This window comes from Cyphomyrmex costatus, unplaced genomic scaffold (assembly GCF_001594065.2).
Source record: "Cyphomyrmex costatus isolate MS0001 unplaced genomic scaffold, Ccosl1.0 scaffold97, whole genome shotgun sequence".
Classification (NCBI taxonomy): domain Eukaryota; kingdom Metazoa; phylum Arthropoda; class Insecta; order Hymenoptera; family Formicidae; genus Cyphomyrmex; species Cyphomyrmex costatus.
The window spans coordinates 2,064,478-2,089,244 of NW_017280561.1; the positions used below are offsets into that span (position 1 = coordinate 2,064,478).

General features: G+C 34.2%; 3 protein-coding genes across 4 annotated transcripts; 2 read left to right on the forward strand and 1 right to left on the reverse strand.

Annotated features, from left to right (window-relative positions):
* The first annotated feature begins 1,204 nt into the window (after positions 1 to 1,204).
* On the forward strand, positions 1,205 to 5,598 carry LOC108782052 (DDB1- and CUL4-associated factor 11). The gene is made up of 11 exons (XM_018550203.1): positions 1,205 to 1,236; positions 1,368 to 1,824; positions 1,952 to 2,192; positions 2,984 to 3,130; positions 3,212 to 3,384; positions 3,452 to 3,544; positions 3,842 to 4,088; positions 4,255 to 4,407; positions 4,502 to 4,608; positions 4,991 to 5,111; positions 5,232 to 5,598. Exons 1-10 carry the CDS (start codon positions 1,205 to 1,207, stop codon positions 5,108 to 5,110), a joined length of 1,770 nt encoding a protein of 589 aa, XP_018405705.1. The 3' UTR covers position 5,111; positions 5,232 to 5,598.
* Positions 5,599 to 8,787: 3,189 nt separating this feature from the next.
* tan (C45 family peptidase tan) lies at positions 8,788 to 17,029 on the forward strand. 2 transcript variants are annotated; one of them, XM_018550249.1, is made up of 8 exons: positions 8,788 to 8,907; positions 9,991 to 10,167; positions 12,072 to 12,269; positions 12,554 to 12,658; positions 14,616 to 14,832; positions 15,338 to 15,578; positions 16,109 to 16,305; positions 16,734 to 17,029. In XM_018550249.1, exons 2-8 carry the CDS (start codon positions 10,057 to 10,059, stop codon positions 16,853 to 16,855), a joined length of 1,191 nt encoding a protein of 396 aa, XP_018405751.1. In that variant the 5' UTR covers positions 8,788 to 8,907; positions 9,991 to 10,056; the 3' UTR covers positions 16,856 to 17,029. The 2 variants fall into 2 exon arrangements, with proteins under 2 accessions (XP_018405751.1, XP_018405752.1); XM_018550250.1 differs by having other exon boundaries at positions 9,996 to 10,167.
* A 420-nt stretch (positions 17,030 to 17,449) lies between these two features.
* Positions 17,450 to 24,147, reverse strand: eEF2 (eukaryotic translation elongation factor 2). Its single transcript, XM_018550392.1, has 14 exons — positions 24,085 to 24,147; positions 22,590 to 22,804; positions 22,304 to 22,497; positions 21,715 to 21,923; positions 21,404 to 21,637; positions 21,194 to 21,307; positions 20,851 to 20,997; positions 20,428 to 20,668; positions 20,024 to 20,191; positions 19,420 to 19,709; positions 19,050 to 19,259; positions 18,792 to 18,974; positions 18,436 to 18,693; positions 17,450 to 18,086 (listed from the first exon to the last, which is right to left on the reverse strand). The coding sequence occupies exons 1-14, from the start codon at positions 24,085 to 24,087 to the stop codon at positions 18,018 to 18,020; spliced, it is 2,535 nt and encodes an 844-aa protein (XP_018405894.1). The 5' UTR covers positions 24,088 to 24,147; the 3' UTR covers positions 17,450 to 18,017.
* Positions 24,148 to 24,767: the final 620 nt, after the last annotated feature.

Genomic DNA, 24,767 nt, shown 5'->3' on the forward strand with positions numbered 1-24,767 from the left:
CTCCCTCCCTCCCTTCCTCTCTCTGTCTCTCACTCTCAACCTGTGTGACCTTTACCTCTTAAACTTATCGGAATACACACACTTGAAGTGTGAATGTTTTATCTTTCAATATTATATCCTATAATAAGAGAGTGATAATGAATATTTACGACTCGGTTTGCATAATAAGACAAAAGCTAATTAATTTCCAGAGAAATCTGGAAGGTTGCACTTCTGCAAAATGCCAATTAATTATAACAGAGCTCGCGCGAAGGACGATTTACAAAATTATTGTTGACGAATGAAAAAGAGATAAAGGATACGTTTGTAATATTGCGCGAAATTATGAAACTGTACTGAGGTTACGTAGGTGTATATATACATATTTAAAGCATTTTTATATAAATTTAATTACAGAATACAAAATTAGAAATATTGATATTTGATAGTATCACTTTAAATTAGAAATATGATATTGATATTTGATAGTATCACTATCGAGAGCTATCAGTAGTTTCGTTATTCTTTATACATATATATCGAAAACTCTTACAAAACTTGTTTAATATGTCAGCAACATATATTTAATTCATCTGTTGACAATGTGAAATTTTTATTCTTTAATCCTATTTTTTACCTCGTGTACTTTTATTGATCATGTAACTTTTTTTTAAGGTAAAAAAAAGGAAACATTTCTCCATCTTCAATGATGAAAAATTTCATTTTTTACGTTTTATTGAAATATTTATGTTAATAATCGCAAATTTTTATTATTTGTCGATAACGTCATTGTTCTTCAATTCCCGCGCTCTCGGTGAAGCTCCATTGATAGTCACGGAAATTTGCCCAGGGCCGTTCTTAAATAGTATCTCATCGGTGCTTTAATAAAGTTCAACAGGATATTTTAATACTGCAACAAATTTTTTTATCTATATCAACAATAAAGTAAAGTAATATGAATAGGGGAAGTATAAATTTAAATTAAGTTATATATTATTGATATATCGCGGTAAACGCTAGTTAACATGATCGGCATGGTGCGGCAGCACTGTCAACAACGTTAATGTTTGAGTGAGCGTTCTATTGTAGTTAAAATTGTTCGGTTTAAACTACAAAATTTCGGTCGCTGGATTAACAACAAATCTGTTACTCCAATCGCTCATTTAATTTGTAGCAGCATTTGAAATTATACCTTTAGTTCCGAGATTAAAATTAATTTTACAATATGGAATACATACGCCTATGCCTGTTTCGAAGGTAATTTATTTCAATTAAAAAAGGATGAGGACTGAGGAGTTTAGTTGAGTCACACGTGGAGATTAATTAAATAAGGAACAGAAATTTCAGCCTATTAGAAACTGTATACTAATGTATCCGATTTCTAATAGGTTGAAATTTCTTATTCCTTATTCCTTCTATTGTGATTGCACCCTAACCTTGACGTTACCCCCACTCTTCTCTATTATTGCAACGCGCGCTATTTTCATAACCGCTTTCAGCCTAACTTTCGTGATCTGTCGCTGTGGAATATTCCTCGGAATACATCGTTACTCGTTTTCGTCCAGCATTTTCTTATTCGTGATCGTTATCTTCGTACAAATTCTGAAAAATAAAAAAAAAACTTGTTCCGAGAACCGACTCGTACGGAGACGTCTTCGTATACTCATCTCGTTTCATAACCTCACGCATCAGTCGAAACAACTGTGTAAATATCCTCGACAAATATCCTTGGAGTACTATCTTTTTCGTTGTTGCAGTTCCAATATAGATCTATCTGACGAATCGGAGGATGAATTGGCACGAATTCGCGCACGAGCAAGGTTTCCAGATACAACCAGATTAGAGGTGAGTTTATTTATGAAGTAACCTTGTTTCCCGATATGGTTCATATAAAACTTTACAAAAATGTAGGTAAGTCTTTCGTTTTGCTTTCATTTGTTTTTATTTTTAATCGCGTTATAACGTTTTTCAGAAAAATGACATATCCGTCGTCACCAAAAATACCTCTGGGGTCACTGACGAGAAGAACATGTCTATCATACCATTGATAGAGAAAAGGACCCTGAAACCAAACGGTTTTAGCATTAACGAAAAATGTAGGATAGGAAACAGTCTTTTGCCGAATAAGCCAAAAGTCATACGGGACTTTGGGTCGAAAGTATTCTGTGGTTTATATTCCAAGGATGGAGAGTTCTTCATCGCCTCCACTCAAGGTATATTCTACAATATTTATTCTGCAATATTATGCTAGGATGCTGAAGTTGTCAATCTATTTTTTCAAGTTACATAACACATCTAATTTATGTTTTTATTATTTTTACCTGCTTTATTCTGCTTAATAACATCCTTATAGATTTAAAATGTTCATTCTTTTTAATTCTATTTTAATACTGCTTTAAACTCATATTATATAACTTTTAACGACAATAACAATCTTTTTATATTGTTATTGCCTAGCTTCTTTACTATATACACCTGAACAAAGATGATGTAACGATTTTGTTGCATCAATATCCATTTTCACTAATGTAGATTAAATTTAATCATAATTCAACTAACTCTTCATCTTTTTCTAATTCTTAAAACTAGAAAAAGATAAAGCATAAAATAGGCGTAAGAGTTACAGAATATAAAGAGACCTTAATCTCAATTCTTCCTGCCAAAGCAGATCTTTCTATCAAAGTTAATCTCTTACCTCTTAACAAAATGTGTATGGAATAAGGACCGAGATCGAACTTGTGACCCACAGATTACTAATCATTCGTACTGATATCAAGCTACGCGTCATCCAGTAACTTTGTTGTGTGTACAAGCTTGTTACATATAATTATAATAGGTCTGTTAATAGCTAAACCACTCACATAATTTATCTTTCTTTTTTTTCTCTCTATAGTAGAGAAAAAGAAAAATAGAAAAAAGATAAACGCGATGCAAGGAATTTAATTAAAAAGAACAAGTTTATTTAGTTCAACTGCGCATATCTAATGTTCATGAATTTTTACAGATAAATGGATGTACATATATAAGATGGTCAATGGTAATTATGTGATATACAATCGGATGTTGGCGCATGATGTTGGATGGAGTGTTCTAGACATAGCGTTCAGTCCTGACGGACAACATTTCGCATATTCGAGCTGGGCAGACTGCTGTAAGTAATATTATTTTTATATCTTGAGCAATTATACTCTGGCAGATGTAATACAATATGTGTTTTTTTTATTTTTTACAGTATATCAGTGCCATATATCTGATCGTTCAATAGACACATTAGCTTTACATCCAGGCGTACGGCGATTTTGCGTCTTTTCCTTGGTCTTTTCAAACAACGGTCACGAAATTCTTGGCGGCGCTAATGATCGATGCATCTACATGTACGATGTTCATTGTCAACGATTCGATCGGGTTTGTAAAATCATTATTGAGTAATAGAAGCGCGCTTTCTTGTACTGACGTCTATTCATTTTTATAGTTTACAGGTCACGACGAAGACGTAAACTGTGTTGCGTATGCAGACAACAGTTCACAGATCTTCTATAGCGCTGGTGATGATGGATTTTGCAAGGTATAATTAAGTCATTCGAGAGACCACTCTCTAGAACATATAAGGGTGCGGTGAAAAGTGTCGCTTTAAATTTGATTGATCAATAAGAAGAAAGAATTGTAATAATTGATTAATTTTTAAATTACTTTTTGCTTATAGAATACTTTGTAGCATTACATTGACCTTAAGTCAAATATCTGTGTGTCACGAAAAAAATCGATGTGCGCTATTATGAATCGACAATGGATTGATATGCATGTGATTATCTGGAAAATTCTCATTCTATATTACATTTTCAATGTCTTCCTGTCGGTTTAGGTATGGGATAGGAGATTGATAAACATGTCTAATCCGTCTCCAGTTGGAATATTAGCCGGTCATAGAGACGGAATCACATACATCGATTCACGCGGCGACACACGATATCTTATTACCAATTCTAAAGACCAAAGCATCAAGTTATGGGATACGCGCGTGTTCTCTTCTCGTAAAGCCCAGCAAAATGCTCGCCACCTTGTAGAACGTAAGGATTGGGACTATCGATGGCAGCCTGTACCTCAACGATGTAAATATCTTTATAAGCCCAAAAAAAAGAAAACAGAAAAAATCCTTAAGACGATTATTGTTTTTACTTCTGTATTATTCAGACACATTTGAAACGTCTTAAGGTGACAATTGATCTCTATTGTTACATAGAATTACGGAATATATACGATATTGTTCTATTTCAGTATGGGACCGAGGTTTCTTGGATGGTGATACCAGTGTTATGACATATTATGGTCATTCAGTTCGTAAGACTTTGATACGTTGTCGATTTTCGCCACCGGACAATACTGGTCAAAGATACATTTATACGGGGGATTCGACTGGCCGGCTCATCAGTAAGTTTTGAGTGTTACATTCTACTTCTCTCTTTCTCTAATATGTGACATCATAAATGAATAATGCTGATTTGTTCTGTTTTCTTATCCATAGTATACGATCTTTTAACTGGAAAAATAGTACGCAAGGTAAAAGGTCATTTAGGCTGCATACGTGATGTTAGCTGGCATCCCTTTGATCACAACCTCATTACCTCATCTGTAAGTAAAATTATTTTACCACAAAAAAGTATTTCGTACATTTTAAACGAAAAAAAAAACCGCAACTGCAAAGAGCTATTTTCCGTTATTTCGATGTTCACGTTTATGAGAGAAGAAGGAGATAATTTGAACTATAAAATTTTTCAAGAAAGAGAACATTGTGAAAAATATTTCTTTTATTAATCAAATCAATAAAATTGTTCCTTAAAGTTTTTTGCTTGTGTATAACTTTTGTCTTATGTGCATACAGAACAAAATGAACAATATTTAAATATTAAATAAATGAAGTTACATATTCTTTCAATCCATTCATTCAACTGCAATTACATGTGTCATTACGATAAGATACACATAAGTATAAAATTATGTTTTGTGTTTGCAGTGGGATGGTAAAATATCTAAATGGGAATATAGTGAAAGCTATGATGCGAACGAATATGAGCCACCTTTGCTTCGACGGAGTGAGAGAATAGCTGCAAGAAGAAGGACGCACGTTTCATGAGGTTTTCTATTTTCTATTATCTTCCTTTTCTTTTTTTTTTTTTAAAGCAAACCTAATGTTCACGATTGCTTAGAAAAAAAGAAGAATGGAGAAAACGTCTATCGAGAATAACCTTTTCTAGGTGTCCATTTTTTACGCGATTCTCTCTCAGAAACGTAAATAGACATTATACAAGACTGAATAATCAACGTGATTTTTCTATTCGTCTCTGTCGTTGTGTTCGCATATTTCGTGGAATTCTCGCTGCGATTGTTTTCTTCGCGAGAATTCGATCTGTTTCGAACTGTTCTGACATAAATAATCGATTCATGCGACACAGAGAGCTCTTCCTCCCTTCTTCACGTTGTAAGTATTTTATATATCGCGAGTTAAACGATCGCCATCAAGTTTTATGGAAATTTTGAAAGTTATATATCTCTCATTAAATGTAACTTTTATTGATAATTGCGATTATTTTTACAAGGAAACTCACCTCAAAATATCTCCTCTTCCCGATTTTGATGAACTTTGCATATATTCCCTTAATGTATGTATAAATTATCAATCTTATGGGAAAGGAGAAAAAAAATTTGTATCTTCTTAGATTTACATTTTTATATCATTTGGACGCTTTCAAATTGGATTAATTAGATTCAAACTGAATTTAAATACTTAATATAAGAAATTATAATAAATAACAGAAAACAAAAATAGTAAATGATTCGATGTGATCTTTTTTAAAAATATCTGTAATTTGCGAATTTGGATCGCCCCATTGCCCATTCTAACTATAGAGAAATGACACAATGTAGTCGAGAGAATATTCCTTAAAAATGCACATTGTATGTATAATTATCAAAGTTGGAGGATATTCCATTTGTATGTAAAAGGAGATTCCTTTGTGATTATAAAACATAATATCTTTTACAAACATAAAAAGAAATTCGGCGCATTTATATTAAACGCGACGAATCTTTCGCACAATCAAAACTTTAATATTGGGAGTAAAAATTAGTTCGGTCCGTTTTCCAAAAGATGATCGCCTCCAAAGACGAGTCATTTTTTCAAGATGAAATTCGAAAATTGCCTGAGAGATGAGAAAAAGTAGTAGCCAGCGATGGACAATACTTTAATTAATCTGTTCATTCGTTTTGATTTTTGAACACAAAAAAAACGGACTGAACTAATTTGTATACCTAATAAAATAATTTTGAGTTGTTTTTTTTAATGCAGAATGGTATCTTTACAGTCATAAAGTAATCTCATTCTGTGATATGAAGTGATATTTATCTTAAGATTCTGTAAATATATCTAGAAAGAATTTTCTCACCATGCGAGAATAATATTTTAACATTAACAACAAAGTGACTTCAGAAGAACGTCATTTTAATTTAAACTAATGTTTTAAATGTAAACTGGAATTAATCGTTTTATATAATAAACAGTTTAAAATTGTTCAAATGACTGCGTGGCGAGAGAATCCCACTTTTTCTTCACAGGTCTCGTTAATTAATTAATTAATAATAAACGGAGAACGATCATGAGTAAATTGATAATAATTTAGTTAGCAACAAATAAGAACAATTAAAGTTATTATTTATAATTTAATTAAATAATTAACGATGATATTAGATAAACGTAAGACGATCGGGGCGATTCGCGATTTTTAAATTAGTTGTGTTTTGTATCGTAATTAATATTTTATCGTTATATTATTATTTTTTATCGCATAAAAAATGTAACATATTGTTGGTTTAATAAAATGCCATATGGCTCGGCGTTTTAATATTATTAAGCTTAATACTTTCAGCACGGAAATCTTTTACCATCTAAATTGTTTTTTTTTTTTTACATTTAAAAAAAGTCATAAAATAACAAGCTCAATATATTTTTTCTTTCCAAGTTTATCTCTCTTTTCCTCCTTTAAAAAAGCCTATTCTAAAAACATGAATGGTATACTTATTCTCATCATATTGTACGTTAAACGTACATTACGTTATGTTATGCTTTTACTGATGTTTACCGCGTAATTAGTTATCTCATTCTGTTGGGACATTAACGCGTAACTTAATGCATGGAAATTATGTAACGCGAAATCTAACACGCATAGAAGTAGAAGGGAAACGCGTGCAGCGCACTCGCGTCTCTTTAATGTGAGCGCAGCAGAATCTTGAACTGGCGTTGACCTTTCATCGGAAGCCGCGCAAAATAGACGGTAATTGATTTAGCTCGCGGAAAGACCAGAATTTCGAAGCCGCACAAATTCCGATGGATCATGATGTAACTTGCGACTGGGATTTTGCGCGAATGCCGTTGCAATTACAGGAATATTATACAAATCTGCAACTATATATTATATTTATGTAAATCCCAGATGAATTACTATCCCGAAGCGTCTAATAGATTATTTTTATTTTTTATGTAACGCAAATCAGCGATAGATTTTAAACGCACGATGATCGGCCTTCCATACTAAGCACATTTTGTTAAATCCTTGATAAATATCTCTCCTCCCGCGATGGACTAATTATCTCTCGGGACAAAGAGAATACCCGAGCTACATAATTACCTCCGTAATCGACGTGCCTTTCCTCGCGCCGATTTTTACATGGAAATCGTTGACAGTCATTTTGCGAAGACAAAGGCGGACGAGCCTCGGCGCTTCCAGATTTAGCGCGGTGAAGACGCGCGCGTTTAGTTTCTATATGTCGATTGAGATTCACGCGCGGAGGTATATTTTCCGCATGATCCTTGAGCGCGCGATACTCGCGAGGGAGAATCATAGACGAGATCTTTCCGCAAATATGAACGCGACTTATTTGGATTTAAGCGCGCTTGCAAATATCCGACAACTTTAAAACGGCGCTGTCTTAATTTCTAGCGCGATGCCATATTTACGATAACGGCAATGTTACGTACGTATATGAACGAGGTACGCATTTTTTCGCACGTTTTTTTCCTTCCATTGTTCATCGCAATCGCGATGATGAGGCGCTTACCTTGCGAAAGATAAAAGCTAGACTTTAACAGGGGTCTAAAGATTTATTGGAAATCGAAAGGTCGATTTTGTATTCTCTCTCGTAAATTTTTCTTTCCAGATAAATCGCCGAAGTGAGCAACTTTTGCTGAAAATAAATAGGATCTAATATATTTGCCCCATATTATAAAATAATCACGAGAAGGATATTGACAAACGTGTTACTGTTTCATTGTGTACCATCTCGATGTGGCCTAATTCTTGTCGTAATTCTTTCCCAAATCATCCATTCGATCGAATAATCAAAATAAAATCCGTTTTAATTTCTAATCGAAACATATGATACCCACACCATTGACGCTATTGTCTGACGACGAATTTGATTCGAGCAAAGTGATAATAGTAAATAGGCTTTAAATGAACTTCCCTTCTCTTCGAGTGGTTTATCAGCGGCCTCCTGCCTCCCGGATCTACCTTTGAGATCGTCTCAAGGTAATGGGCGACGGTACACGTTACTTCGCGATACGTAAATCCTTATTCCTGATTTTTTTTTATTTTTTTTTTTATATCCTCATTAGTCGTGGTAAGCGATCGACGCCCGCGCAGCGTAAAGCGCGAACGTAAAGCGATAACGTGATGCTATAAAAGCCAGATAAGAGACAGTCGCGAGTCTTCCTTCTCACGAAGACCGCGAGGTGTCAGTTGCCCGTCGATCGTTACCGACACACGCAGATAAGATATATTACTTGCGCGAGTGGTTCCTCGTTTGATACCGCGTTTTCTATTCGTAACGTTTCTTCATCCGCGATCCCTCCGCAACGCGAAGCTCGGTGGAAGTCAGGTAGGCGCGTATATCGTTGAATTTAACTTTTTCTATTTTCCTCTGCTATCCCTCTCTTCTTGCGGAGGACCGGAAGCCGTATTCTCGAAAAATATTAAAATATACGACAGTATGTCAGAACTAATTATAGCTTTGAATTTATTTATTGTTATTTTTAACAATAATTTATATTATATACGTATATATTATGCGGTGGAACAAGAAATTGCTTTTTCTTTCGCAAGCTCTTGAATTGTACTTTAAAATATAGATTTTATTAGGCATAAGCCTTTGTTTTAAAGAATATTTAAAATATCATTTTTTTTTTTTGCTCATTTACTGAAAATGCTGATGTGTTACGTCAATTCGACTAACGACTTCGTGTTCAACGCTGTCTTTGGGAAAACATATCTTTGGGAAACGTATTATCGCACCTCGGAAAGGAATTTTGTGTTATACATTTTCAGTATTTTCGTGTAACATTTATTTCTTTACTGCAATAGTTAAACTTTTAATCTCTTAATCCAACAAGGGAAACGTTAAGTAGTGTATACATAAACTCCGTTTTAATTTAAATATATTTTAATATTTCTAATTCATGGACAAGTGGCACGATGCGATTCGATATTCGAGTATTCGCGAGAGGAATTTGCAAAAGCTTTGGAATTTTTAGTTGAATTGCGAACTGACATCATTCGTATAATTGCAGCCATTAAAACACATGCGTACATTTAAAAATTACAATTACAAAAAGTAATTACAATTGTAAAATAATTTTTATGCTGTATGTATTACCTAATCATTCACTTATTACATAAAAAAGTTTACGTAAAAAAAGATACATAAAAACTTAGAATGCAATCATTTCTCGTGAATACTTTAATATTACGTCGTGTCATTTATGCTGATAAATTACTGAAGAATAAGTATTAAATACTAAAGTATATAGAGTATTCAGGCCAAATCCGTGGTTAAAAATTGACGGAAAAGTTTATCGTTTCTCGCATCTTTAGAAAAAAGTTATCCGATGGTTACTTTGATTTATCTAGTCACAGTTTTATAGCGAATGTTTTATAAAGTGTGATATTCTGTGTCATAATTCAGGATAGATTTTCATCGAGTTAAAGAGAAAAAGAAGAAGTAAACGTTTTCGTTTTTCACGACGAAAATATGGCAACCGTAACGTGCAACAAGGAGTCGACGGGCAAGTACATAAGTCGCAGAAACGTCGTTCCCATAATCCACGTTCGAGGAACACACTACGATATTGGTTTTGACATCGTAAGGATTAAACAGTATTATTATTTAATAAGAAATAAACGAAGGGCCAAGATGTTGACATTTAAAACAATAACACTTTAATTTAAATATTTTTTATTCTGTAGACATATGTTTTTTAAATACTTTTGTGAACATTGATAATGACCCGATCGATGTCGAAACGTCTGTTGATAACTTTTTATTTTGTAATGTTTATTAATTTAAATTAAAGTGTTATTGTTTTAAATGTCAACATTTGGCTCTTGGCCCTTCGTTTATTTCTTATGTTTTATACTTAAAGAGCCTTCTATTATATCAATTTTATTATTTAATGACAATTTAGAATTTGCGAAAACGTATGACTTAATTACCAAGTTGAGCACGTTGCCTTTTCCCTCAAGAATTTTAATCCCCTCCCCTCCCCTCCTCCGAGAGAATTAGAAATATTCTTTACCATATATATTTATAAAGCTTTCAAAAAATGTCGAAGATAAAAAGTTGATAAATTATGTATACAAGATGCCTATAGTAATAATAATCGGATCACAATTCGTGGAGAAATAGAACAGATTAGATTGAAAAAAAAAGTCCTTTGCCATTTTGCATACTTTCAAATAATTAATGAGATAATTATAATAAATCCAATACGAGATTAACTACAATAATTAATAGTTTATGAATAAGCGTGATACCCATAAGAAAAGGCAATTCAACGCAGCGCGCGTTTATCATTACTACAGCGGAATTTCTTAACATTTTATCGATGAGTCAGTATCGTTAACGACGAAAATTCTCGAAAAAAAATGCAGCTATCTTATTTGGTTACCAGTAATTGACGATAGCGACAATCGTCGATAAGGACGGTATATACAGTACGTTTTTATTTTAAAATCGTCTTAAGTAAAGTTTTAAGATACTAATACAGTCTTCCAGTTTCAGCTGTTTAAGACTGTAATTAAAACAATTTTAAGTACCTATAAGAATAAATATGAATACCGATGTGATGAATACCATGTAAGATATTTGAAAATGCCATTGCTTAGAGTGCTCTATTATAATGACAATAGCTATACAATATTATAATTTAATTGTATTTAAAGATTACGATTAAATTATAATATTAAGTATACTTAAAAAAAAACATGTGAGATTAATAATAACGTAAACAGATAAATCTGTTGTCTGAAAAGTATATGTTTACGATAAACGATCTGATTCTTACTAGACGCTCTGTGTTGCATCATAATTTTTTCATTATTTACAACAATTCTATATTAGCTTATATATATAATTTTATATATAATATATATTTTACATATAATAATCGTTTTACTTTAATATCTAATGAATATAATAATAACAGTCATTTTAATGTAAACAATTTTAGTAGTAATAATTGATGCATTATATAATTTACACTCAATTCGTTTTTCGAAATTCAATAGTGTCAGTTTAGTGACAAGTTATGCTCTATCGCGCAATTTTTATTTTTTTTCTATACAATAAGAAAACTATTAGAAATAAAACGTCTGTTAAACGGCCGATGTAATTTATAATGACACCTGCGTTCGCGTAAAACATGAGTAGCGCAAAGCATGTATGTAAATCAAGATCGCTAATGCACTTTGCAATGCAATTTTCTTGTATCGATCCGGAGGAATGAACTCCGATATATCACACGCGATTTAAGAAGGTGCATAGTTAATCTGATCAGCATGAATGTGAAGCGATAACACATGGATGGAAGGACAGTAAGAAAAGGAGAACGGCCATTGGTGCAACGTTCACCCGGATTAAATTCCTGTTGTTCTACATACAGGCTCATACAGTCCTCGCACATTGGTCAATGTGTTACGCCACGTGCGTTTGATTAATTCACATTCACGAAATCCATTCTCTTCTTCCTCTGCTTTTTTCTACATTAGGGACACACCTTTGCCAAGATGATTCAGGATTTTGTGGACATTTATCAACCGCTGAATGAGATCTATCTGCCGCTATTCGCGACCGAGGAAGGCAAGAAGATTTATAATGAGACCCTTGATGCGGTCAAAAAACAATTCCCGCAGTATTTGAAGGAGATCGAGGGAACAGCGGACGGTGCTAATGTGCCGTTTTATAAAGTATGAAAAATAGCTGAATAATAAAAGAAGAGATAAAAATTCTTAGATATATATATATAATTAATTAATTAATTATCAATAATTTTATCACAAAACAAATTTCAATAATCTTTGATTAATAAATCAATTAATTGAATTCATTTTTTCTTAAACTTTGCAAATTTTTGTCGTTTTAATAAATTGTTTCCAAATAAATGTTCGGATAATAATAAAAATTAAGTAATTACAAGGATTTTTATTTGTACGAACGTTTTTGGAATTAAATTAAAATGTAATCATTGCAGTTGTTTCTGATGCATCTGGACGACATTCTCCCGAACGTTACTGAAATGCAAGGAAACGCACTTCCGATCGGTTGTACATCCATCATGTGTAATCAGTCAGGACATGTAAGAATGATAAATGAAAATATTACGGGCATTTTCCAGCAAGAGCATAGTGTAACCTACGTTAAACAAGGATAAAATAATTCATCATGTTACGCTACGTTTTTGTTGGAAAACGTTCTATTATATACAATATACATGCATACATATATACTTCAATCACTGTGCCATTAACGAAGACTCGAGATATCGTAAACTTTAATCTAACTTTTTATGTTATTTAAACAGTGTGTGAATGAAAATACATATAATAAAATAACAGCGACAATCATTGCAACAAATAATCAGATAACAAATTAAGAAATAAATCAAAATCCAACTTTTCTCGGAATAAAACTTAGCCAACAAATATCCAGGGAATGGAAGTAACTCGTTACTTGTAACGAAGTTACAGTTACAAGTTACTTTTTTGGTAACTTTACTAGTAACTGCGTTACTTTCTTTTTTTGGTAACTGTAACTGTAACGAGTTACATTTTTTGGGTAACGGTAACGAAATTTACAGTTACTTTTGTCGTTACTTTGCACACGATTAAACACGGTTCGATTGGATACATGCTATTTATAGCGCTTATCAATAAGACTTGAAAGCCCTTAGACATTCGGCCGTTATGATTCAGTAATTATTTTACACTTCTATCTTCTTTGTAATACATAGGACATACAAATATTTCAGTTTGCTGCATATTTTACAGGTTTTAGAATTACAAAATTGTGTTTAAAAAAAATTAAAAAATAAATTAAATAATAGTAAAATGAGAAGGGCTATGAACCCAAAAGCGAAACAGTTTAAAAGACGATGACAATAAGTGTCGAAACGTCGTTTGTTTTTATCTTGTTTTATCTATGTATTGTTCTAATATATATTTATACATTTAATTACATTGTCATCGTCGTTCTTATCGGAAATAAACTGTTTCATTTTTGGCTCGTAACCCTTCTCATTTTACTTTTATTTAATTTATTATTTGAGCCATTCTACATTGTTTTTTTTTTTAAATAAAACTATATATTTGTCGCAGTATTACATATAAAAAAAAAAATGCAAAAGTACATTTTTAAATTGATTTTCAAAAAGTAACGGAAAAGTAACGAAAAGTTATTTTTCAAGTAACGGTAACTGTAACGAGTTACTTTTAAAAAGCGATAACTGTAACTGTAACTAGTTACATTTTTTACTCGGTAACGAGTAACTGTAACTATAATGAAAGATAATAATAATTGACTCGTATGATTTAAAAATCGAGGAAAGTGTAAAGTGTAAAGCCTAATCGAGTCTTGAAAACAAGATGTTAATGTTTATTATATTGTGTGAAATTTATATACTGCGTATGTAGTCTACATGACTACATACGCAGTATATAAATTTCACACAATATAATAAACATTAACTGTAACTAGTTACTTTTAAAAAGTAACTTTCCATTCCCTGCAAATATCTTTCATTGATATCAAATTACAATATAATTATCTATTTGCGGCAATAATTTTCGCGTTATCTCAAAACGTGTATTTTAATCACTGTCGTAAAACGCGAAAGTCAATAGTCGAATGTCAATCTTATCGTCAAAAACAATAATGCATATGATACTGCGAAATGAATTTTCAATCCACAACTTCTTCCTCCGTTAGAACATTATTTCTTTAAAACGCCACGATATTATTACCTTATATTACGTAATCATATACCAAACTAGAGTTGTTACTTTAAACGATATTATCTTAACATCCGCAACTTGCGACATTCGCAAATAAATCATAAATATTCGTAGGTACATTAAATCCACAGTCTATTATATGAAATGTATAGTCTATTCTCTCTGTATATATAATTACTATAATGATATTGTTCACTGTTTATCATTTATATCATATTACTTCATCAGTTTGTTTGAGATTTATGTACTATTCCGTTTATTTATGTTGTTCTGTTTTTTTGTCGCGTGCTTAATGAAACATAGGAGATCTTGGGTCACAATGAAGATGCCGTCAGTGAAACTATGAATCACTGGTACCTCGTGAGTGCTCACGTTATTGAGGCGGACTGTAGAGAGGAAAAGTTCACGTCGTTAAGCTACGCCGGTTTCCTGCCGGGTTATACGATGGGCTACAACCATCATGGCCTCGTTTACAGCATCAACACCCTCAGTGCTGCGGTCCTACGATCTGGCAAGACTCGTGAGTTTTATTTCTTTATATATATTAAATGCCTTTATATAATTTAAATTACTTATTCGAATTGTATAAGTTTTCGTGGAGAAAAAATTTATGTGCGACAAAAGAATTTTTTAATAAGGAACAATACATTATAGGCTCAATTGAATAAAACAATTACAATTAGAAAAATGTCTTTGGTTGGAACTTTTTAGTTTGAGACTTCTCATCACTCTCTATTACAAATTAATATCCACGGCAATAAGATGAAAATGAAGAAATGAATGTGACACATGAATAAATACAATGTAAAATAGAATTTGTTTTTATGTATGCAGAAACTCTCTCTAACATTGAGAAGGTCCTAATTTTAGGATGAAACATTTGTAAAATTCGAAAGTCAGTAAATATTAGCAACTATAAGAACTTGGCTCTCAGTCGATTTTTCTAGTTGTACAAATTTTTTAATTTTATATAAAAATTCAATAATCAGTTTCGTTTCTTAATTAAGATTTTATTGTACATATAGCACGATATTTCCTGACACGAGCACTGCTGGGCGTGGAGAACTTCATGCAGGCGCAGCAGACGCTGAGAAACGAGGGTTACGGCGCGGCGGAGGGCTTCTCGGTGAACATGACGTTCCTCGCACAGGAGGGCGACCGGATGTTTCACAATGCCGAGGTGGGCCCAGCTGAGGCGGGCGCCGACCGGTCGCAACTTAACATCCTGACTGTCAGCCCGGGCGACAATACGTTTCATTGCAACAAGTACATGATGCCCACATTGCATATAGATTTACATATGCATTCTATTCGCGAAATGACTCGTTTACTTACTTTTATTCTTGCATCTTGAAGAAGTTATTCTTTCGCCTCCTTTCGTCCCTTTCTAATCATACAATAGCGAAGCGTAGAATAATGCAGTCATAATCCTACCCAGCCAGAAATGATAATGGAATTGATGTTGATGATTTAACATCGAAATTATCAAATTGACGTTGAATCAACGTCGATTCTATTATCATTTCTAGCTGAGTAGTATTTCATATATATATACAGCATTAAATATTTCAGAAATATTTCCAAAATATAAATATAGGAAATCGGTTCTTGAAATATTCTTTTTCTTACAATAATTAAACAAAATTTTCAAAATATTTTTGTAAAATATTTTAATGCATTGTTTTTAGAAATGTTTTAAAAATATTTTAGAAAATAAAATTTTGAAAATATTTTATGTCGTGTGGAATATTGTATGAATCTTCGTGTTTCGTCCTCATATGATAAACTCCTTTCAGATACCTACGACTAAAGATAGAGGAAGTGAAGGGAAACATTATACAGAGCAGTATCAGGAGAATGAAGACGATTTCAAAATATCCGCCAGTAGAGAGTCATCAGGATGTGATCAACATACTTAGCGATCGTACGGGCGAAGATTACAGGATCTATCAAGGCTTTGACAAAGATGATGAGGTCAAGACAATTGCCACTGGTATGCCTACATCAGAAAATTGAATATATTGTTCTTTTTCCTTTATTTTTATTTTTCTTCAACCAAAATTTTTAAAAGCAGCTATAGATTGCATATAGTAGGGTCATACCAGTAGGGTCATTAAATACGGTAGTATAAGGATTATTAGAAATAAAAAACCATGCGTGCAAGAAAAATTACATCAAAGAATTAGAATCCTACATCATACTTATTTTAAAGTTTCCTGTTATGCCTAGAAATAAAGAGTAATTAAAATCGCTGCACGTGCGTTCGGATCTCCCACTTTTCTCGATGAATCAGAACTCGTTTAGTAGAATCGCAAAGATATAGGAATATTTCAAATGTAAATAAGAACAAAAAAACGCGTAAGATCGCGGAAGACTTCTAGAATTATATTATCTAGAATAATCTACTCTTATTTATTTCAGGCATCTTTAATTGCATCGAGCGTACATGGTCCATTTACACGGACATCCCACGGATCAACGAACCAATACTGGTGATACCTATGCAACTCCGAGACTTTACGACTTCGCAGTCAAAGAAATAATATCATTGTTTCTCATAAACGACGGAAATCGCGTAGCATTCGCGTTTGTTGTATTGACTTTACAATTGTATACATGTAATATTAATCATTTTAGCTAAAATAGCATTTTTAATTTGTCAAATAAAACGTATGAAATATTGATATCATCTCTCTGTAGAGAACATCAAGGTAAGCAAGGAGAAATATCGTAAACAAGATTGAAAAAATAACGATATTAAAATTCTACAAAGTATTAATATGCGAAGAAAAGATCTGTTATCTATGCTGAATATAAATGAGATTGTATTATTATGAAACTATCAACATCTCAATATTTTTACTGAAAAAAAATTAATAATTTTATATATCAATCCTCATTATTATATAACGTAAGAGTGATTGACTCGTAATCTTAGTTCCGATTGTAATTATTTATTTTATATATTACACAATTTATAAGAGATCAATTAGAGAATTAAAATTGTGAGTAAAGGAATATGACGTACCGAAATATAACCAGCCTCGGAAATAATGAATTAATGTATACGTACATAATAAATTATCGTTACATTCGATGCCTATTAATCAAGCAAAGGAAATAAAGGCTCGCTGCTGTTCTATTTCGTAATTTCAGCTTTAATTTCTTCACATTTTTGTAGTATGAGTACATTGTTGTGATGATCCTTTTCCTCTTTAATATTAGCTTCCGGGAACCATTCACATCCAATCGATTGAAAAATTCACAAAATTAAAGTAAGATACTAAATTCCAGTAAAAAAGCAATGTAAACGATTACAGAATTATATCTTCTGTTCCTTTTAAACAAGGATTGGCGCGAAAAACGCCATAATAACAATCATAGCTATCCCAATATGCTAAAAACATAAGCAATCGGTCGATCTTGTTTTACCGTTCTTAATTAAATAAATGTACAAAACATACCGCCCCACTTTTACATGCAGATATACTCCGCTCATTCTTTTTTTTTTTGCTTCCTTCGTTATAATTACATTTTATTATTCTTGTTCGTATTTATAATTGCGTGTCTCTCACGGATGATTGCGCAAAACAAAATTCATAGTAAACCGATGTTTTATGTTGTAATTGTATACAACTGCTCCAGCAATATTAATCAAATTACAATATTTAAATAGGTATTTAAATATGGTGCGCGGATTTGAGGTTACAATTTGTCAAGGTATGCATTCAAGTCTGGGAGACCCTCCTTCAATCCCTTCCTCTTACGTGTATCCTGCAAAAAAATATTTCGATTTGATTATAATTGCAATAAATAAATTAAATAGTTAATTCCATGAAGCTTTATTTGCATTTGAAAAAAATTGTATGTTTTCCTATTCAGGTAAACCAGAATAGTCTACTGGAATACCAAAACTAAAAACGCTTTCTTTCCCACGAGATTAAAAACAGCGGTGCACCGAATTGTCGCCGCTATCAGTTATGTACGTGGTAAAACATCGAGGAATTGCTTAGCGATAAAGCAATCGCCTACTCAATGAAAAATTTGATATTTTGTCTCACAAACATGTATTCTAGTAGAAAATAAACAGAAAAGATATACAAAGAATAGTGGATGTATATACCTGCACAACTTGGTAAGGTCGAGAGCCGAGTTCCATCGGGTCACCTGGTAGGATCTGCCAGTGATCGAACACACACTGTGGGAAAGCCTGACCACCGGTGTTGGAGCGCAGATCGGCAGTGAAGCCGAACGATTCGTTTACAGGAAGGTACGCTTTAACTACGAACATTGGAGTACCTGCCACTTGTTGTTCTTCGAACACGTGACCTCTCCTACGATTCAGCACACCATAGATACCACCGACCGCTACCTCCGGGCACTGCGAAAAGATAGTTTCGATATTTAATTGTTCATTATTACGATTTATGTACAAAATCGATGGTGTGTATCGTCATTAAATGGATTTTAATAATTTACCTGAATTTCGCATAAGTAAACAGGTTCCATAATACGGGGTGAGGCAGTGAGAAGACAGGCATAAAGGCAACGTCTTGTGGTAGGGATAATTTGACCACCACCTCTGTGGATCGCGTCAGCATGTAATGTTACATCGTGTATATTGAAACGTACACCTCTCAAATTCTCCTCCGAAAGAACGCCCTGCAATAACGTAAAAGTAAATTATTGCTAAACGTTAATAATCAATATGCTTGATTCAATGCAAAAATCTTTCACCTCTTTCGTGGCCCACTGGAATCCAGCTACCACAGAGTCCTTAATTTCGTTGAGGTATTGTACACCCTTAGTGCAATCAACCAGTATATTAGGTCCGCTACCGTCAGGTCCAAAGCACCAGATTTTCCTTGCCTCCGTCACGTCGTAATCGTATTTCTCGTTTAAGTAACGAGCGCGTACTTTAAAGTCATCTCGCGGATTAACATCGCCCTACAAAATATCGAAAAGTAAAATTTACTTTTGATTCAAAGTGTCAAACTAACTGTTTGACTACGCTAATATCTTCTATATTTCATTACAATTTTATTTAATTTTACTAAAATTGTATTCTATGTTGATTATAGTTCTTTAAAAAAAAAAGGGAACTTACACTGTCGATGTCTTCAGCAAGACCATCTGGCATTGGACACGCCATCATGAACAAACGATTGTGTTTGTTTGGGGATTTCGACAAGCACATTTGATTCGACTGTTCGGAGATTGTTTCTCTGTACGAAACAACGGGATCGGACTTCTTAATCGGGATACATGCGTGATCCTCCTCCAAATCTTTTAGACAAATTTCAAGATGCAGTTCTCCGGCACCAGCGATAATGTGCTCACCGGATTCCTCGATAATGCACTGTACCATAGGATCGGATTTCGCCAAACGTTTGAGACCTATGAAATTAAGCACACTTAAATTACATATGCGCGAATGAGATATTAAAGGATATTTAATAAATTTATCGATATATCGTCAGAGATAAAAAAAATTTAAATCATGGATCTTCATAACCCAATGCTCATAATAATTTCATCATATAGAATCACAACAGTATCTCAATTTTACACAAAACTGATTAAAAATCATAAATAAAATAATATATAATACTTAATCCAAAAATCACAGATTTTCAGTAAAATTTAATTATTCTTTAAGAGGCTAATAATTAATTAAATGTAAAATGAGTTAGGGAGAAAAACATACACACCTTCGACCAACTTTGGCAAATCAGCAGGATTTTTCGGCTCGACTGCGACACGCACAACAGGTGATACAGAAAACTTCATAACTTTCATATTGTGCGCATCCTTGAACGTTGTGATGGTACCGGTCTTAACCAAGAACTGATCAACGCCGACAAGACCGCAAATATTACCTGCGCAAATTAATTAGTTCTAACACATGTGGATGTACATTAATTAATTATAATCTTATTTAGCTAAATCAGCTGGCCGTTCTATCTTTCTATCATAAGTAAGTCAGAACAGGTCTGTTCGAACAAACATCATGTGTTAGAAATAAAAAAATTTTCCAATTGTGATACAAGTTGACATACAAATCGAATAGAAAGCACTCAAAAAAAGCACCACACAATTTTGATTTGATACTAACCAGAAGGCACATCTTCGATAGCTTCGACGTAACGACCCATCATCAAAATAGTACGCTGAATAGCTTTCTCGTACAAATCTTCCTTCTTGCCCGGTTGGAAGTTGGGTCCCATGATACGGGCCTTCATACCGGTACACACTTTGCCCGAAAATACTCGGCCAAAAGCGTAGAAACGTCCCTTGTCCGATGTCGGTACCATTTTTGAGACGTACATCATCAGTGGTCCATTAGGATCGCAGTTCTACAAAAGATAACTTAATTTAATTATACTCTCAGATATAGACTCTCTCAATAATCTCTTAAGATTTTTTCGAGTCAGAATTTCGATTTTCCCTCATTATATTTCAGCACAGGTCTGTGATGAAATTATATCATCATGAATTTGTATCAAATATCTGAAAAAGTCAGATATATATTGCAAACCTTAATTCCAATGGCAGCTTCGTCATCGAGCGGTCCTTCGTACAGCATCTCCATACGGTATTTTTGAGCAGTTACAGGAGATGGCAAATGAATAGCAATCATCTGAAGAAGAGCCTCTCCGGCAGGTAACCATGTTCTCATAACAACCTGAAAAAATTGTAAAATACCATAGAAAAACAATCCAAAGAAAGTGAACTAGCATGTGATCGTTAAATGTCTCTCAGAGATATAACACTCCCTCATTTATAAATCAGAAGAGGTGTCAGAAAAAAAAACTATCATCATTATATATATTTGCACAAGGTATATATATATATGTATCATACTCTAGAAAGAAGTCTACCTTCAACAAAGCTTTTCCATCCTTGTCCTTATCTTCGGCCTTTAGCACGATACCCAGCTTTTTCAGAAGATTGTCTGCTTCCTCTTTCTTATAATTCATAATACTATCGAATACCTATAAGTGATTTTTTATTTCAGTTATCAACATTTATCAGAACGAAAACGCAAACATTGATTACTTTATGTAACATCTAATACAGTGAGAGATTACCTTATAAATTGGATCTAAGACGTACATACAGAAGGATCGTTTATTATCAGGTTCCTTCTGTTTGCTCCACTTCTTGGTCTTGGGATTGAAGAAAGATTCGCCCCATAGTCTGTTCATTAATTTCACTACATCAATCTTGAATTTCTCGGCGTACATCTCAGAGAATTGTTTTAAGGTAAAAGCCCAGCCATGAAGACCAGAACCGAAACCTACAGAGCCTTTGCTAGGATCTACCTATTTTACAAATATACATTTAGAAAAGGTATGTATATAACAATTGTTTTTATATTAAAAGCTCGTATTTCACTTACTCTAACTTCACCCATAGGACCGTCGTCGTCGGAGTACGTTGCAATAATAACGTTAACGTTTTCAACGATACGCTGGAAAGTTTGATAGAGATCTTCGCTATCAAGCTGGAGTTCCAAGAGTGCACGGTCCATTTTATTCATGAATAAAACAGGCTTGATACGTTCAGCGATCGCTTGGCGTAGTACAGTTTCAGTTTGTACACATACACCTAAAAAGAAAAAAATATAAGCAAATAATTATAATCACTTATTATTTAAGGGAATCATCGATACTATTTATTTTCTGGCAAGAATTGTACGACTACAAACTGGTAAATATAACAATATAATAATCTTATGAAAGGCAATGTAGCATTTGTATCGTAGCGTGTTAATAACGGACATAAGGATAGAGGTCCACTAACAGCGTTTAGAGACAACTGCTTTTTACTCTTCTTCCATTGCACTGTCAACACTGTCAATGTATACCGACCAGTTTATATAAACCAAACGGCATACTATAGAGTAACACTTGTATGCTGGAAGATCAATTTGTTTGATTGCGGCAAGGAAACTACATGATTAGAAGAAAATCATGAAAAACACATACCAGATACGCAATCAACAACAACAAGAGCTCCATCAGTAACTCGGAGGGCAGCTGTGACCTCGCTCGAAAAATCTACGTGTCCCGGTGAATCAATCAAATTAATTAAAAAGCCCTTCTCGTCTTTGTCACGTTGATCAGGATTTTTAATAAAGACTAAATCTTTCTCATCGAGTTCGAAGAACATGGAAATAGCGCTAGAAGGAGAGCAGTAAGCGATTTTAATTGCATGGATATAATAACGGATAATGTGAGATTCAAGCAGAGAGCACAAAATGGTGCAACTTACGTGGATTTAATGGTGATACAACGCTCCTGCTCATCCTTACGTGTGTCTGTAAATCGGGTCTCGCCAGCCTTGGCACCGGCAATAATGCCGGCCTTAGAGACAAGGGAGTCAGTCAAAGTTGACTTTCCATGATCCACATGTGCAATGACGGACATGTTTCTGATGTTTTTCTTCTTGTCCATCATGGTACGGATCTCGTCTACCGTAAAGTTCACCTGTAACAGCGGATTTTTAATTTAAGTATACCTTAATTGTGTCAATCCACAAGTAATTTCTACTATCATTATATATTAGAAACTGATTAAAATTAATTTCTGATTTAAATTTATAAACATAAATGTACAATTACATAATATAATCAATAATTAGTTCAAACTGTATTATAGTGCAGTTCGCTATATACATAATTTTTAACAAGGCTATTGCAACATATTGTGACATGGGGAGAAATAAGTCCTTTGCAAATCAGTTTTAAACATTTTTTTTCACAATATATATAAAAAATATTTAATCATTTATTAATCTGCTCTGAAATACTTTGACAATAACCATATTGAAACATGCTTCTTATACATCTGACCAAATGTCTAATGCCCAGAACTGTCTCAAATTAATGCTACTAAAAGGAAGTTCAACCTACTGTCTCATATACAATTTATATATTTATATAATATAAATAATATTCATGTACTATCTTCTAATTTACTTATATATGCTACATTATATAAAACCATGAAGGAATCTTATCATGACATTCAGTAGTATTTTTTTACATGCTTTTTTGTTTCAATCTGCATTTCCAAAATTGTTAATCCCAAGAAGGGTCCCGAATAAGCAATACTGCCTCGAGAACATTTTAACACATGCCTCGTTAAAGAGCACGCGAGACCTACCACATCGTAAGCGCAACATATTTCTTCCCCTCGAGGCGTCTCGTGACGACTTTCCAGAAATGCTCAACAGCCGATGCATTTTTCTATGTGAAGATTCTCTGATCCCGAAAGCGTCGAGTCGTGATCGAGCCGACAAAGGACTTCGAAATGAGAGGAGCAGCGTTGACCCCTCCCCCTCCCCCCTCAGAGCACGTTGCGTGTCGGCAGCCACGCGAAGTGCACCATGACACGTTGCGAGGTATATATTTCCGCTCGTGGAGATGCCGCGACGGCAAAGTTTCTCGAGTTCGTGCGTCTCCCCGATGATGTCTCGTTTCATTACGTGATCAACGATTCGTATCCGGGACATCGCGGATCCGAAACTCCGAATAGACATCGCGCGGATAAAGTTGCGCAATCCGGAGTAATCGCGTTGTCGTAGCCAGATGCGGAAAGAGCAAACGTGAACGCGGTACACGCGGGGTGAGAGGGGAGGACCTACGAAACGAAGCCTCGGCGTGCTTGGCCGCAAAGGATATTCCGCGAAAAATATTGACGGTAGCGCGAGCGCGATAACGCGCGGCCAAAGATCGCTGCAACGGCGTTGCAACGCGGTTACGTACCATCTTGGATGTTGTCCGATTGTCGACGGCCTGGTCCAAATTATACGTGCACCAACTATGGCGGACTCCCTGGGAAAGAACAAGCTATCCGCAACCAGTCCGAACGTCGCCTCTTATGCGTGAAAGGAGCGCCGCGTTGCGGCGGCGCGCGCTTCTGCGCCCTGGCAGAAACGCGCGTCCAATGCGCATGAAGGTGTGCGCGCACCTCAGATTTTGGCTAGTATTCATAGATCGATATCCATAAGGCTGGGTCCACAATCTCGCTTTATTCCGGATCTACAACAGAGTTTTTAGCCTTATGCTATACGAAATGGACGAATTACAGTCGATTATTCTCCTCGTATCTGACTGTAATTGGTCAATTTCTTACGGCTGAAGGCTTTAAAACATCTATTGCAGATCTGGACTAATTGATCAATTTCTTACGGCTTAAGGCTTAAGGCCTTGGGACACAAAAAACTTAAGGAGTAAGACGTAAACAGTAAGGAAATCAACGTTATGGATTGGCTACAGCTTAAGTTATGGCTTTACGGCCTCTACTGTGATTGGTCAATTCGCTTACTGCTAAGTCTTACTGCCTTAAGTATTTTAGTGTGCCAGGGCTGCTGCACACACCTTCCGTGCACAAGAACCCAAACACAAGCTTTTGCATAATGCATAACGCATAGTGCATAAAAGAATCA